This window comes from Microcaecilia unicolor, chromosome 4 (genome assembly GCF_901765095.1).
Source record: "Microcaecilia unicolor chromosome 4, aMicUni1.1, whole genome shotgun sequence".
Classification (NCBI taxonomy): Eukaryota; Metazoa; Chordata; class Amphibia; order Gymnophiona; family Siphonopidae; genus Microcaecilia; species Microcaecilia unicolor.
Window position 1 is genome coordinate 177,652,205 of NC_044034.1, and position 17,371 is coordinate 177,669,575.

General features: G+C 46.6%; 1 protein-coding gene across 1 annotated transcript in view; it reads left to right on the forward strand.

Moving 5' to 3' along the window:
- The window catches only part of TMEM41B (transmembrane protein 41B), a 93,299-nt gene that overhangs the window by 27,352 nt on the left and 48,576 nt on the right, over positions 1–17,371 (forward strand). The window contains exons 3-4 of the mRNA XM_030199497.1: positions 1,475–1,603; positions 9,959–10,052. Coding sequence (XP_030055357.1) covers positions 1,475–1,603; positions 9,959–10,052 — 223 coding nt within the window. The remainder of the gene's footprint in view (positions 1–1,474; positions 1,604–9,958; positions 10,053–17,371) is intronic.

Sequence of the window (17,371 nt, forward strand, 5' to 3'; positions counted from 1 at the left end):
TTCAGCAGGATACCCGACGCGACAGTTGGTTTGGGCAGTCGGTGCTGCAGAATCTGTTCGTGGTTTAGAATCCAACTCCACCCTCCTAGGCCCATTTTTGTTCTGTTCCAAGCTGCACTCTCACCTAGTTGAGTTTGTTTTCAGGTCAATCTCTGTTACGTCCTCGCCGTTGCGAGGCCCAATAGACCAATGTTCTTTGTTTTGAGTGAGCCTGGGGGCTAGGGATACCCCACGTGTAAGAATATTGAGCCTGCTTGTCCTTGGAGAAAATGAAGATACATACCTGTAGCAGGTATTCTCCGAGGACAGCAGGCTCAATATTCTTACAACCCTCCCTCCTCTCCGTTGGAGTTGTTTACACTTATATTGTTTTGCTTTTTATTAAACTGATCGCTGCACATTCGCGTCGCATGGGCGGTGGGTCAGCCCGCGCGACGGAACGTTCGGGAAGGTTCCAGAGCTTTGAAAGGTTTCTTCCGTCTTCTGGGCCGTCGCGGACAATGACCTACATGTAAGATTATTGAGCCTGCTGTCCTCTGAGAATACCTGCTACAGGTATGTATCTGCATTATCTTGCTGCACCGTATGCCTGAAATAGACTTCCTGAACCAGTACGTCAAGCTCCATCTCTCGCTGTCTTCAAACCTAGGCTAAAAGCCTATATTTTTAATGCTGCTTTTAACTCCTAACCTCTATTCACTTGTACAGTACCCATGTATGTTTTATCATTCCCAGCTTAGTAATTCCCTTATTTGTCCTGTTTTTCTGTCCTGATTAGATTGTAAGCTCTTTCAAACAGGGATTGTCTCTTTATGTTCAAGTGTACAGCGCTGCATACGTCTAGTAGCGCTACAGAAATAAGTAGCAGTAGTTAACTGGATAGTGGTAGTGTTCAGTTAGCTAATCAGGTCATGAACTGAATATTGGGGGGGGATTAATTTTGCCAGTCCTGCCTCCTGAGCCTACCTTAAAGATGCCTTAGTACTCAAGGGTAGGACAGGCAGGAGCAGTCTCCAGTTGCTCCTGCCCATGCTGGCTCCAGGTTCAAAATAGCAGCTGTGACCTCTAATGACAGTCTTAACATACTTCCAAAGCCAGGGGTGAGGGGTGCTACAAGGGTGTTGGTGCATTTAGGGGGGAGATACTCAGGGAGGGGAACAGGCTTCAGGAAGGTGGTGTATGCTCAATTCAGGCTGCAGTGGTCAACATTAACGGTGTTAATTTTAATCAACATTAATGTTTGTGCATTGGTAGCAAACATGAACAGTGAATAGTCAACAGCAATATTAAATACTGGGGATCCCTATACATCAATAGGATAGAATAAAAATATAGGTTTAGAAGTGTTGTCAGTATTGCTGCTTTTCTTTGGGGAACTGAACATAGCAGTTAAATCATGGTGTGTAATTCAATAGCACTGCAAGCTGAAACCTCTGGTGTCTCTTTATTGAGAGTGTCTGTGTTTTTCTTTCAGAGAAGAGAGAGAAAAAATCAAAGTTCCTCGGGATATGGATGATGCCAAGGCCTTGGGGAAAGTCCTGTCCAAATACAAGGACACATATTATGTAGAAGTATTAGTGGCATATTTTACCACATATATCTTGTATCCTTTCTCTGAAAATAAGCCACTTCTCCTTTGTAATTAGCAGTTGTGCTATAGAATATTCATTTTCTCTTGCTAAAGTGTAAAAATAAAATCCCAGCTTCATGGTAGGATTCTGTAATTTCAGTGTAATTCCTGGAAAGATGTGATAAGGTACATTTACACTTCCTGATTTAGAGCAAATGGTGCTTCCTTAGCGTATGCAGCAGATGAATCTAGGAACTGGTGGGTTGTGTCCATCTACCAGCAGGTGGAGATAGAGATTACAAAGCTGAAGGCAGTGATACCAGACGGTCAGCTCCTCCTTCACCTCAGTACATCTCTAGTAGGTGGTAGATAGTGTCTCTGCAGCTCCTGGATTCGTCTCTTGGGCTTGCTCCTGGGCCTTTTGGCCATAGGCTTAGGGGTGTTTGCGCTCTGCCAACTTTAGGGGCATACCTAGTGGCCTGGGTCCCAGCCTCACCCAGTGGTCCCTTTCCTCCCAGAGTTTGGACTGTAGCCATCCTCACCTAAACAACCCCCCCCCCCCCCCCTAAACCTTATTCTTGTTCTCCGAGCCTAGCTTAGGGCGCCTTGTCCGCCGAGCATTGATTCGGACTCCTTTTGCAGAAGGCTTTGCTTAGGAGCTTACTCGCAAGCGGTGTTCTTGGTTGCCAATTCTTCGACACACAGAGTATCTGAATTTTTAGTGCTGTCGTGCTGAGCTGCTTTTCTGCAATTTGCTGGCTCTGGAGTGACTTTGCATACAGTTCGTCCTCTTACCGGCTATGGTTTGGCCTTTCTTCTTTATCAGCCTTTGTTTGTTCCCTCCTTTTGGGAGGGGGATTTTCACACGAAGTACGTGGAGCTTTTGTCGTCTGGATGTTCAGAGGGTTATCCTCTGGCATTCGCAGATGTTGCACATTTTTCAGCATTCTGTCCTTGCTGGTTCTTGCCATGGGATGATGGCCTCTGATCTGTCTGTTTCTTGTTGGATTGGAGATACTTTGTTTCCTTGGATTTTTTTTTTTTGGAAGGTCGCATCCCGTCGGTGGTGTTGCAAGCTCGTTCTACGAGGTTGCTATCTACCTCTTGGGCGGAATAGGTGTGCTTTCGCTATTCGGATGCTGCCTTTGCAGCGGCTGTTCTGTCTTGGGGAACATCGACTTCCCACCCTAATTAGGGATTGCTTTGGTATATCCCACCAGTTCCTGGATTCATCGGCAGCATACGCTAAGGAAGGTAAAATTTTATGGCTTACCTGCTGATAATTTTCTTTCCTTTAGTAGCAGCAGATGAATCCAGGATCCCGCCCTCTGTCAGCCATGTTTGCTTTGCTTGTCTATTCTTGTCCTGGTCTTTAGTTAAAAAAAAACAAAAAAAAAAAACAAAGGAAAAAAAAAACAGAGAGAGAACAGAAACCACTGAAGAGGAGTCCATCGCGGTCATGGTTTCTCTGAGTCGGACTGGTAACATAGTAACATAGTAGATGACGGCAGAAAAAGACCTGCACGGTCCATCCAGTCTGCCCAACAAGATAAACTCATATGTGCTACTTTTTGTGTATACCTTACCTTGATTTGTACCTGTCCTTTTCAGGGCACAGACCGTATAAGTCTGCCCAGCACTATCCCCGCCTCCCAGCACCGGTTCTGGCACAAACCGTATAAGTCGGACTGGTGAGGTAGGCTTCCTGGTTTCTGGTCTGATTCTGCTTGGTGATGAGCATATACTGAGGTGAAGGAGGAGCTGACCATCTGGTATCACTGCCTTCAGCTTTGTAATCTCTATCTCGACCTTCTGGTGGATAGGTACAACCCACCAGTTCTTGGATTCATCTGCTGCTACTAAAGGAAAGAAAATTATCAGCAGGTAAGGCATAATTTTACCATTAATATAGTAACATAGTAGATGACGGCAGATAAAGACCTGTATGGTCCATCCAGTCTGCCCAACAAGATAAACCCATTACATAAGGTATGATGTGATACTTCATATGTATATCTGATCTTGATTTGTCCTTGCCATTTTCAGAGCATAGACCGTAGAAGTCTGCCCAGCACGGTCCTTTTTTCAAAACTTCAGAAGTGTCATTGAAGCCCCTGAAAAGCTCCACTCCAACCCATCCAAATCTATTTAGCCATGATCAGGGCACAGACCATAGAAGTCTACTCAGCACTGGCTTTACTTCCCAATTACCAGTGTTGCCACCTAATCTCTGCTAACCTTTTGATCCATTCCTCTAAACAGGATTCCTTTGTGTATATCCCACGCATTTTTGAATTCCATTACCTGTTTCATCTCTACCACCTCCTCTGGGAGGGCATTCCAGGTATCTACCACCCTCTCAGTGAAAAATTCTTCCCGACATTATTCCTGAGTCAGCCCCCCTTCAACCTCAATTCATGTCCTCTAGTTCTACCACTTTCCCTTCTCTGGGAAAGGTTTGTTTGTGGATTAATACCTTTCAAGTATTTGAACATATGTATCATATCAGCCCTGTTTCTCATTTCCTCCAGGGTATACACATGTATAGTTAAGTAAGTCTCTTCACGTACATCTTGCAACATAAACACCCTATCATTTTAGTTGCTTTTCTCTGAACCTCTTCGTCTTTTTACATCCTTAGCAAGGTATGGCCTCCAAAACTGAACATAGTACTCCAAATGGGGCCTTACTAAACACTTGTACAGGTGCATCAACACATCCTTTCTTCTGCTGCTTAATTTCATCAAAGTACTGAAGAAAGCAGAGCCATAGTATACGCCACCTTTAATTACGATTTCTTTAAATTTAATTTCACCATTACAGTAAATTACTTATTTGTGGAAAAAAGCAGGTTCCCTGCTGACTATCATTAATACTAAAATATTTGGCTGTTTTGAAAGTCTCGTGGTGCCCAGGCCCGAGATCTGGCCGTTTTCACACCACAGAGAATGTTAGTAAGTTTAGTGCTGTGGCTTTTCCTTTTGAATATTATATGCTGCTTGTATAATATGTTGTGCTTCCTGATCTTCACTGCATGGTAATGGAGGCAGTCTACAAATTTCACATATATATTCATTGTGGATATCTTAAAAATCCAGCTGGCCAGGTGGACCTAACCCATATCCTACTATATAAATGAAGAGTGACCGACATGCCGTGCATGCACAGAACAGCACAGCTGATAAAATGAGAAGAACGGTGGGAAAAAAAAACTTAGGGGGACAACTGAGAGGGTAAAAACTGTACAACAGGCATGGACGCTGTTCAAAAATACCATCTTGGAGGCCCAGGCCAAACATATTCCACTAATTAGAAAAGAAAGATGGAACTCCAAAAGACAGCGGTTGAAAAGTGAGGTGAAGGAAGCTATTAGGGCTAAAAGAAATGCCTTCAGAAAATGGAAGAAGGAACTGTCTGAAAATAACAAGAAGCAGCATAAGGAGTGTCAAAGCAAATGCAAGGCGCAGATAAGGCCAAGAGGGATTACGAAAAAAAATAGTATTAGAGGCAAAAAAACATAGTAAAATTTTTTTTCGGTATATTAAAAGCAGGAAGCCGGCAAAAGAATGGGTTGGGCCGCTGGATGACAGAGGGGTAAAAGGGGCGATCAAGGAAGACAAAGATGTAGCAGAGAGATTGAATGAATTCTTTGCTTCGGTCTTCACCGAGGAAGATTTGGGTGGGATACCGGTGTCGGAAATGATATTTCAAGCAGACGAGTCGGAGAAACTTACTGACTTCACAGTAAACCTGGAGGGCGTAATGGGGCAGTTCAGCAAACTGAAGAGTAGCAAATCTCCTGGACCGGATGGTATTCATCCTAGAGTACTGATAGAACTGAAAAATGAGCTTGCGGAGCTACTGCTAGTGATATGCAATTTATCCTTAAAATCGAGCGTGGTACTGGAAGATTGGAGGGTGGTCAATGTAACGCCGATTTTTAAAAAAGGTTCCAGGGGAGATCCGGGAAATTATAGACCGGTAAGTCTGACGTCTGTGCCGGGGGAAATGGTAGAGGCTATTATTAAAAACAAAATTTTGGAGCACATCCAAAGACATGGATTACTGAGACCGAGTCAGCACGGCTTTTGTGTTGGGAAATCTTGCCTGACTGATTTACTTCAATTCTTTGAAGGAGTAAACAAACATGTGGACAAAGGGGAGCCGGTTGATCTTGTGTATCTGGATTTTCAAAAGGCGTTTGACAAGGTACCTCATGAAAGGCTACAGAGGAAATTAGAAGGTCATGGGATAGGAGGAAATGTCCTATTGTGGATTAAAAACTGGTTGAAGGATAGGAAACAGAGAGTGGGGTTAAATGGGCAGTATTCACAATGGAGAAGGGTAGTTAGTGGGGTTCCTCAGGGGTCTGTGCTAGGACCGCTGCTTTATAATATATTTATAAATGATTTAGAGATGGGAGTAACTAGCGAGGTAATTCAATTTGCTGATGACACAAAGTTATCCAAAGTCGTTAACTCGCGACAGGATTGTGAAAAATTACAGAAGGACCTAACCAGGCGGAGTACTGTCTGCTACATTTTCACCCGGGAAAATGTAAGATACACCAACATAAAATGGCTAGCCAGATTTTTGCAGCAGCCAAACTGACAGTAGCAAGAGCTTGGAAGAGAGTAGAGATGCCACAAATCCAAGCTGTAAAAATTAAACTTGATTATTTGTGTCAGATGTCGAAACTGACAGCATTGAGAAAAGGCCACTTACACAGGTTTCAACAAATTTGGCAACCATATGAACAAATGAAAGACTCTATTATTTCATCACCTTAACTGGGGAGGGAGGGAGGGGGGGAAGAGTGGGAGAGAGGTTATCAGAATTTGATTGAGAATTTTGTTATGGAAGAAGAGATTATTAAGGTGTATACATGTTTATATTTGTAAGTTAGAATGGATATATCCACTATGTTAAAATTCAATAAAGAAATTTGGAAAAAAAAATTACAGAAGGACCTTACGAGACTGGGAGACTGGGCGGCTAAATGGCAGATGACGTTTAATGTGAGCAAGTGCAAGGTGATGCATGTGGGGGGAAAAAAACCCCAATTATAGCTACGTCATGCAAGGTTCCACGTTAGGAGCTACGGACCAAGAAAGGGATCTGGGTGTCGTCGTCGATAATGCACTGAAACCTTCTGCTCAGTGTGCTGCTGCGACTCGGAAAGTGAATAGAATGTTGGGTATTATTAGGAAAGGTATGGAAAACAGGTGTGAGGATGTTATAATGCCATTATATCGCTCCATGTTGCGACCGCACCTTGAGTATTGTGTTCAATTCTGGTCGCCGCATCTCAAGAAAGATATAGTGGAATTGGAAAAGGTGCAGCGAAGGGCGACTAAAATGATAGCGGGGATGGGACGACTTCCCTATGAAGAAAGACTAAGGAGGCTAGGGCTTTTCAGCTTGGAGAAGAGACGGCTGAGGGGAGACATGATAGAGATATATAAAATAATGAGTGGAGTGGAACAGGTGGATGTGAAGCGTCTGTTCACGCTTTCCAAAAATACTAGGACGAGGGGGCATGCGATGAAACTACAGTGTAGTAAATTTAAAACAAATCTTCTGAGAAAATATTTTTTCACCCAACGCGTAATTAAACTCTGGAATTCGTTGCCGGAGAACGTGGTGAAGGCGGTTAGCTTGGCAGAGTTTAAAAAGGGGTTAGACGGTTTCCTAAAGGACAAGCTCATAAACCGCTACTAAATGGACTTGGGAAAAATCCACAATTCCAGGAATAACGTATAGAATGTTTGTACGTTTGGGAAGCTTGCCAGGTGCCCTTGACCTGGATTGGCCGCTGTTGTGGACAGGATGCTGGGCTCAATGGACCCTTGGTCTTTTCCCAGTGGCAGGATCGACCCTGCTACCGGGCAAATCAAGAGCCAGCACTGTTCGTTTGCGGGGGTCAGGGCGGTGTCAAGTTTTGTCCGCGTCCTGCATCGGCGAAGGGATGCTTAAGGGAATGAGAGCAGTAGAGCAGGGAGCGGACCGGCGTGGATCAGCTGTTCTGCTGGGGCAGCGGGCAGGCCAAAAAGAAAGAGGCAAGCTCGGGAAAGCAACGGAGAATCAGTGTGTGCCTGGGGGGTGGGGGGGGAGAGAGAAGAGAATTGCTGGGTGGCTACAGGAGGGGCAGGGGACAGAAGAGAATCGCTGGAGGGGGGGGCATGGGAGAGAGGAGAATCGCTGGGTGGCTGGAGAGGGGGGGCATGGGAGAGAGGAGACTCGCTGGGTGGCTGGAGAAGGGGGGCAGGGCATAGAGGAGAATCGCTGGGTGGCTGGATGGGGGACAGGGCAGAGAGGAAAATCGCTGAGTGGCTACAGGGGGGGCAGGGGAGAGAGGAGAATTGCTGGGTTCCTGGAGGGGGGCAGGGGAGAGAGGAGAATTGCTGGGTGCCTGGAGGGGGGCAGGGGAGAGAGGAGAATTGCTGGGTGCCTGGAGGGGGGGCAGGGGAGAGAGGAGAATCGCTAGGTGGTTGGAGAGGGGAGCAGTGGAGATAGGAGAATCGCTGGGTGGCTATAGGGGGGCAGGGGAGAGAGGAGAATCGCTGGGTGCCTGGAGGGGGGAGCAGGGGAGACAGAACAATCACTGAGTGGTTGGAGGGGGGCATGGGAGAGAGGAGACTCGCTGGGTGGCTGGAGGGCTCCGCCCATTTTGCCTCGCCTCACCCTATGTGTGGAATCAACTTCCTGTGGCCCTACGCCAAGCCCCCTCCCTACCCATCTTCAAATCCTTGCTCAAAGCCCACCTCTTCAATGTTGCCTTCGGCACCTAACCTTAGACTGCCCCAATTTGACTGCCACTACTTGATTGTCTGTACATTTGTCCATTAGATTGTAAGCTCTTCGAGCAGGGACTGTCCTTCTATGTTATATTGTACAGCGCTGCGTAACCCTAGTAGCGCTTTAGAAATGTCAAATAGTAGTAGTAGTAGGGGGGCAGGGGAGAGAGGAGACTCGCTGGGTGGCTGGAGAGGGGGGCAGGGGAGAGAGGAGAGAGGAGACTCGCTAGGTGGCTGGAGAGGGGAGCAGGGGAGACTACAATCGCTGAGTAGCTGGAGGGGGGCAGGGGACAGAGGAGACACACTCGCACATTCACTCTCTCTCTTTCACACAGACGCACACACACTCTTTGTCTCTCTCTCACGCCCACACACACACACATATACAATCTCTCTCTCACGCCCACACACACACATACACAATCTCTCTCTGTCTCTCTCTGAACTCTCACTTTCTTGCACACACACGCACACTTTCTATGTCTCTCTCACACGCATATACACACTCTCACTCTCGCTGTCTCTCACACTCTTTCACACAGATGCACACACACACGCACACTTTCTATGTCTCTCTCACACGCATATACACACTCTCACTCTCGCTGTCTCTCACACTCTTTCACACAGATGCACACACACACGCACACTTTCTCTGTCTCTCACACGCATATACACACTCTCACTCTCGCTGTCTCTCACACTCTTTCACACAGATGCACACACACACGCACACTTTCTCTGTCTCTCACACGCATATACACACTCACTCTCGCTGTCTCTCACACTCTTTCACACAGATGCACACACACACGCACACTTTCTCTGTCTCTCTCACACGCATATACACACTCTCACTCTCGCTGTCTCTCACACTCTTTCACACAGATGCACACACACACGCACACTTTCTCTGTCTCTCTCACACGCATATACACACTCTCACTCTCGCTGTCTCTCACACTCTTTCACACAGATGCACACACACACGCACACTTTCTCTGTCTCTCACACACACACACACACACACACACACACACACACACATGTTCTCTGTCTCTCTCATATACACACTCTCACTCTCTCTCTCTTCACATTTCAGAAATAAAATGTATTGTCCGTCCGTTTGGCTATTTCATTATATTACGCACAACTGAAATGTCGCCCGTTGTAATGGGCTTTATAGCTTGCGCTGCGTATGACTAGTAGCTCTATAGAAATGATTTGTAGTAGTCGTAGTATAACTATATTCAGTTTGGTGGGTTTTTTTTTTTTTAAATTATTGTTTTAAACTTTTTTTTTTGTTCTTTAATTTTATCAATAACGTAAAACTGACCAGTATACTTAGTGGTCAGTGACATCCTTCCAAAGGCAGGGAGACAGCTGCTGTAAATCCCAGAGACCATTTTCAATGGGTTTAAGAGGAGAAGTTATATTGCTATTTGTGGTTTCTACATTAGCTATAGTTTTCCTTGGTTTCTAGAGTTAATTTTCAACAATTGAACTTCAGTATGTGGCTCCATCTCTTTATAAATGTTCTGTAAAATGAAATTAAAACAAGGTATGAATTCCTTAACTGGTAGGTGTACAGCTTGCAAACATTTGCTATCCCAGGTTCTATTTTTCTCAGTATTCTCTCAGGTTTTCTTTATCCATTCCCACTGGCCTTGTTTCTTGTCTGTCTGGTAAGTGAGTATTTTTTTTTCTTTTTAATAAAAATCTGTTTTGTGTGTAGAGTCGGGGATATATCTAGTTAAATTACACTAATAACTACAACACTAAGATGTCTTTTCAATATACATTATTATGTATGTACCTATTGAAAATGTTTTGTTAGTTTCCTATCCAAAGGTAGTTAAAAAAAAATCTGGAGAGGAAGAATAGTAATAGTATGAAGATTAATATTTTTTCTGATGCTGACTTTGTTGGGTATAATTATGGCTGCCCTTAGTCTTTATTGCTTGACTACGGCTGTTCCTGTGATGAGGATAAATGTGTGTAGGATTGGCTGATTGGATTAGTGTGCTCCTGATTACTTGGGATGAATGTTAGGTTTAGGGTACTGTACTGTTGTAAATGTGTGTCTCTTGTGTGTCTGCTATTTTCCTGTCTTACAATATGGCTTTCTTTTTTATTTCCTATAATTTTTGGCAATGTAAACCACCTCAATTTCAGCACAAAGTGGTATATTAAATTAATAGAAACATGATAGCACATAAAGGACAAATGTCCCATCCATTCTGCCACATCCTCTGTGACCACTAACTCTTCCTTTTTCCTAAGAGCCCACATGCCTGTTCCATGCTTTCTTAAATTCTGACAGTCCTAGTCTCCACGACCACCAGAAGGCCATGTCACGCTTCAACCACCCTTTCTATGAACGAATACTCAGGCTTAGGAGGAATCTATTTCCTCTTAACTTCATCATATGCCATCTCATTCCAGAGTTTTCCTTCGTTTGAAAAAGGCTCACTTCTTGTACATTAACGCCACCCGAGATATTTAAATGTCTCTGTGTCCTGTGTTCCTCCCTTCTTCCAGCGTATACATGTTGAGGTTCATAAGCCTGTCCCTATATGTTTTATGTTCAAAACCACTTACCAATTTTTAACCAGTCTGTAATTCCCAACCTCCCCCTTATAAGTACATAAGCATCGCTTTGCTGGGACAGACCAAGGGTCCATCGAGCCCAGCACCCTGTCACCGACAGCAGCCAAAATAACAAGCAATTTGTCCCGCCCATCCTAGAAATACTTTATTATTCCCTCGTCCATTCAATAACATTCTATGGCTTTTTTCTCCAGGAAGCCATCCAACCCTTTTTTGAAGTCCGCTGTTACCCGCCTTAACTACCTTTTCCGGCAGCAAATTCCACAGTTTAACTACGCGTTGAGTGAAGAAAAATTTCCTCCGATTCGTTTTAAATTTACCACACTACAGCTTCATCACATACCCCCTTGTCCGAGTATTTTTGGAAAGCATAAACAGACACTCCACATCGACCCGTTCCATTCCACTCATTATCTTATAGACCTCTATCATATTTCCCCTCAGCCGCCTTTTCTCCAAGCTGAACAGCCCCAGCCTGAGCCCCAGCCTCTTCAGCCTATCCTGATAAGGAAGTCGTCCCTTCCCCTGTATCATCTTTGTTGCCCTTCTCTGCATCTTTCTAATTCCACTATGTCTTTTTTGAGGTGCAGCAACCAGAATTGAACACAATACTCGAGGTGCGGTCGCACCATGGAGTGATACAACAGCAGAATAATATCCTTATTTTTGTTTTCAATCCCTTTCCTAATGATACCCAACATTCTATTTGCTTTCCTAGCTGCAGCAGCACATTAAGCAGAAGTTTTCAACGTATCATCAACGATGACACCTAGATCCCTTTCTCGGTCCGTGACTCCCAACGCTGAACCTTGCATGACATAGTTATAGTTTGGGTTCCTCTTTCCCACATGCATCACTTTGCACTTGTTCACCTTAAACGTCACCTGCCATTTAGACACCCAGTCTCGTAAGTTTTTCACAATCTTCCCGCGATTTGACTACTTTGAATAACTTTGTGTCATCGGCAAATTTGATTACCTCACTAGTTACCCCCATCTCTAGGTCATTTATGAATGTTAAAAAGCAGAGGTCCCAGCACCGATCCCTGAGGGACCCCACTAACTACCCTTCTCCATTGCGAATATTGACCTTTTAATCCTACTCTCTGTTTCCTATCTTTCAACCAGTTTTTAATCCACAGTAAGACACTACCTCCGATCCCATGTCCCTCAAATTTCCTCTGTAGTCTTTCATGAGGGACCTTATCAAATGCCTTCTGAAAATCTAGATACACAATATCAACCGGCTCACCTTTGTCCACATGTTTGTTTACCCCTTCAAAGAAATGCAGCAGATTGGTGAGGCAAGACTTCCCTTCACTAAATCCATGTTGACTTTGTCCCATTAGTCCATTCTTTTGAATGTGCTCTGTAATTTTGTTCTTGATTATAGTCCCCGGCACCGACGTCAGACTCACCGGTCTATAATTTCCCGGGTCTCCTTTGGAACCTTTTTTAAATATCTGCATTACATTGGCCACCCTCCAATCTTCCTGTAGCACACTGTTGTGCAAAGGGACCACTTCCGCCCTTCTCCAGACCTCCGGGACCACTCTGGACTCATAAGGAAGCATTGAAGAGGTCGATCAGCAGAGTCGCCAGAACTTCGAGTTCCTTGAGCACCCTCGGATGTATCCAATCAGGCCCCATCGCTTTGTCTACTTTTTTTTTTTTTTTTTTTTTTAGCTAACTCCTCACGAACACAGTCCTTTGAGAACTGGTTTTGGTCTACCATACATCTGTCTCCATTGGCATTTGTTTTCTGCAGTCCTACCCTCGGCCTTTCGTCCGTGAACACAGAACAGAAATAGTTGTTAAGCAGTTCAGCTTTATCATTCAGCTTTATCCTTATCAGCTTCCACATATTCCTCCCCTCAGCTTTGAGCCTCACAATGCTATTATGGCCCTCCCTCCTGTCGCTTATGTATCTGAAAAACGTCTTCCTTAGTTTCCCTCCGGACCGTCCCAGCGAGTGACTGATGGGTTGTGCACGCCTTCAAGTAGGTGGAAACTGAGAATTCTGACTCTTCAGAGAGAGCCAATAAGAGTTCTTGCTAGGTAGAAAAAGGTCCAATATTCTCAGTTTCCAGCAGGTGGTGGTGAGCCGTTTCAGTCTCTCTTCTTTGTTTCTTGTCTGTATTTGGTTTTTAGTGAAGAATTTTCTGCTTTCTGTGCACGTGTGTCTTAGAACCTGTTTTCTTGAGGCAGAGGTCTTGGGGGATATCTTTTAGCCTCAGGGGTGTTACACTCCTCCCCTGCCCTCCAAGTCCTCCCTATGATAGTGCTGGCCACTGTGTGTATACTTGTAGGCTTCTCAGGCTCTTCGGGGGCAGCTGCGTTTGGTCTAAAACCAAAAAAAGGTGTTTTCAGCTGTGTTGTGAGCATGCAAAGTGGCTCTCATGTTTTTAGTAGCGGCTGTCTAGGCTCTTTCCACAGTACCGGTTCGCCGGCTGCAGTTGGGGGGGGGGGGGGGGAGGAGTGAGCAGGCAGCAAAGCAGTGGCGTAGTCTGTCCTACCGGCATGACAGTGAAGCTCCGACGCTGCATGGTTTAACAGCACGGTGTAGGGGGGAGCAGTCAGTGTAAATATTCTACCGCCATTGGGGTCCCTCTCCCACAGTGTTGCCAACCTTACCCTCGAGGGGGTTGCTGAATCGGCAGTAAACAGGGAAGCACCAGCAGTTCTGATTTTGATGTGAACTGCTGCCATATTGTCCTCCACAGACAGGGTCAGTAGAATGGCCCATCTCCCCGGTCCCCTTCCATGGGCAGGTTCAGTCTAGCGGTCTTTCTCCGAGGACAAGCAGGCTGATATTCTCACGTGTGGGTGACGTCACGTCGGCCCCGGAGTAATTTTAGCAAAAAATCGCCAGAAGTCTCTTCTGGAGCGTTCCACCGTGCGTGGCACTCGCTCTGCGCATGTGCGCACACGATTTCCCGCCCGCTGCGCGGTTACGCTCCTCAGTTTTTTCCTTTCCGGATCTGAGGAGACACGGAGTTTCTGTTTACAGCGCGTCATGTTTCCTGGCCTCCGGAGTGGAAGTTTCTTCTGTTTTCTTCGTGAAGTTCGTTTTTCCCTCGTTGAGGGTGTATTTTAAAAAAAAAGTTTTTCCTTTATTTTACAGTATTTTTTTTGTGTTTTATAAGTTTCCTTTATTTTTTCGTTGCGACCGTTCTTAGGTCGCTCGATCGGGATTTTTTCCTTCTTTTGTGTCTGTTTTTCTGACACAATCGCATCCTTTGCACTCTGGCAGCAGTGATGAATCGAGCGGGTCTCCACCCGCCTCGGCGCCTCCTGCTTTGCAGGCCCCCCGGGACCAACCTGTATCGGACCAGGCCCCGAGGAGGCGTGTGGATTCCACGTCCTCCTCACCGGTACCAAGGAATCTCGATGACTGGCGTCAGGCGAAGGCCAAGAAGCACTGTCATCGTTCTCCTTCTCGACACGGTACTGGGAGCTCCGGGTCGTCGAAGCATTTGGCACCCGAGAAGCGTCGATGCTGGGAGGATCGCTCTCCCTCTATGATGGAGATGTCGACGCGACGGTCGTCTGGCAGCCCGGTACCGGCTCCCCAGCCTCTGCAGATTCTGTCTCCGACACCCACACCGGCACCGCAGCCTTCCTTGACAGCTTCTCTGGATGAGCGCATCAAGGCTATTTTTCCTGGTTTTATGCCCGGCACCGGCATTTGCGCCCGGCACCGGAGGTATCAGTGGCATCTAGCTTTTTGCCGGTGGTGAGGTCTCCTTCAGGTACCGGAGTCGGCAGCCTCCCGGGTCGACTCTCCAATGCCATCGGTGGAGGAAGCTTCACCGGAGTCTCCTGGGGAGTCGACTTCTCGACACCGTCATAGAGGTCACCGCACCTCCATGTCGAGATGGGCTCGGATCCGGGCTGCTCTTTCTGAGCTGTTGGCCCCATCCGATGTTGACTCATCTGATGAGGATGGCGGGCATGGAGTTTTCTCTGCCGAGGATTCTCTAGGTCTTCCATCTGATTCAACTCCCTCACCTCAGAAGCAGCTCTCCCCTCCAGAGAACTTGTCTTTTTCATCTTTTGTGCAGGAAATGTCTGAGGCCATTCCCTTCCCTATGGAGACTGTGGATGAGCTCAGGGCCAAGATGCTCGAGGTCCTGGATTATCCATCTCCACCTAAGTCTTCTACCACAGTTCCTTTTCATGATAGACTCAGGGAAGTGCTGATGAGGAACTGGGAGAAGCCTCTTTCATGCCCAACTATCCCCAAAAAGGCTGAGTCCCAGTATCGGATCCACGGGGAACCCAGTTTTGTCAGGCCTCAGTTGCCTTATGATTCTGCGGTGGTGGATTCCGCTCTCAGAACGGCCAAGAGTTCTAGGAACTTTGCCTCGGCGCCCCCAGGGCGGGAACATAGAACCTTGGACTCTTTTGGGAGAAAGGCGTATCAGGCTGGCATGCTCGCATCCAAAATTCAATCGTACCAGCTCTTTACGAGCATTCATTTGCGGAACTCAGTGAGGCAGCTTGAGAGCTTGGTTGATGTGCTCCTGCCGGAGCAGGCCAAGCCTTTTCGTCAAGTGGTCAGGCAGCAGAAGGCGTGTCGCAAATTCCTGTCCAGGGGCATTTACGATACTTGCGATGTGACATCCAGATTTTCTGCTATGGGTATAGTGATGCGCAGACTCTCATGGCTGCGTGCCTCTAACCTGGAGGAAAGGACTCGGCAGAAGATTGCGGATATCCCTTGCTGGGGGGATCATCTTTTTGGAGAGAAGGTTGAAGAGTTGATTGATCATCTCTATCTCGTGATAACGCTATGAATTCTCTCTCCCGCCGGGCGCCTTCTGCATCTACTTCCTCATCTAGGAAGGTTTTTAAAGGGAAGAGAAGTGCTTTCTACGCCTCTAGGGGCCGTAGGTACACTCCTGCTTCTCGACAGCCGGTTCAGGCTCTGCCACAGCGCGCTCGTTCTCATCAACAGCGTGCGCTGAAGCAGGCCCCTGCAGCTCCCCAGCAAAAACCAGGGACAGGTTTTTGACTGGCTCCAGTTGAGCATAGCCGCTATCAAAGTGTCCATGCCGGACGATCTGCCTGTCGGAGGGAGGTTAAAATTTTTTCACCAAAGGTGGCCTCTTGTAACCTCCGACAGGTGGGTTCTTCAAATAGTCCGGTTAGGATACACCCTCAATCTGGAATCCAAACCTCCAAATTGCCCACCGAGAGCTCAGTCCTTCAGCTCTCAGCACAGGCAAGTACTTGCAGAGGAACTCTTCGCCCTTCTAAGCGCCAATGCGGTCGAGCCCGTTCCACCAGGGCAAGAAGGGCTGGGATTCTATTCCAGGTACTTCCTTGTGAAAAAGAAAACAGGGGGGATGTGTCCCATCCTAGACCTAAGGGGCCTGAACAAATATCTGGTTTGAGAAAAGTTCAGGATGCTTTCCCTGGGCACCCTTCTCCCCATGATTCAGGAAAACGATTGGCTATGCTCTCTGGACTTAAAGGACGCTTACACTCACATTTCGATACTTCCAGCTCGCAGGAAATATCTGCTGTTTCGGCTGGGAATGCAGCACTTTCAGTACTGTGTGCTGCCCTTTGGCTTGGCGTCTGCGCCCAGGGTATTTACCAAGTGCCTGGCAGTCGTTGCAGCGTCTCTATGCAGACTGGGAGTGCATGTGTTCCCTTATCTCGACGATTGGCTGGTGAAGAGCACCTCCCAGGCAGGAGCTTTACAGTCCACTCAGATGACTATTCAAGTGCTGGAGCTACTAGGGTTTATAATCAATTACCCAAAGTCCCATCTCAGGCCTGTTCAAAAATTGGAATTCATAGGGGCTCTGTTGTGCACGAAGACAGCTTGTGCCTACCCTCCCGAACTTAGAGCAGACAACCTTCTGTCTGGTTTTCAGGGTTCAAGTGTCTCAGCAGATCACAGCTCGGCAGATGTTGAGACTTCTGGGGCACATGGCTTCCACAGTTCATGTAACTCCCATGGCACGTCTACACATGAGATCAGCTCAGTGGACCCTAGCTTCCCAGTGGTATCAAGCTACAGGGGATCTAGAGGATGTGATCCAGCTGTCCACCGACTTTCGGAATTCCCTTCAGTGGTGGACAATTCGATCCAATCTGGTTTTGGGGTGGGCATTCCAAATTCCTCAGCCACAAAAAGTGCTGACGACGAATGCATCCCTCCTAGGATGGGGAGCGCATGTAGATGGGCTTCATACTCAAGGAGCTTGGTCTCTTCAGGAAAAGCGTCTTCAGATCAACCTCCTGGAGTTGCGAGCGATCTGGAACGCTCTAAAGGCTTTCAGAGATCAGCTGTCCAACCAAATTATTCTAATTCAAACAGACAATCAGGTTGCGATGTACTACCTCAACAAGCAAGGGGGTACCGGATCTCACCCTCTGTG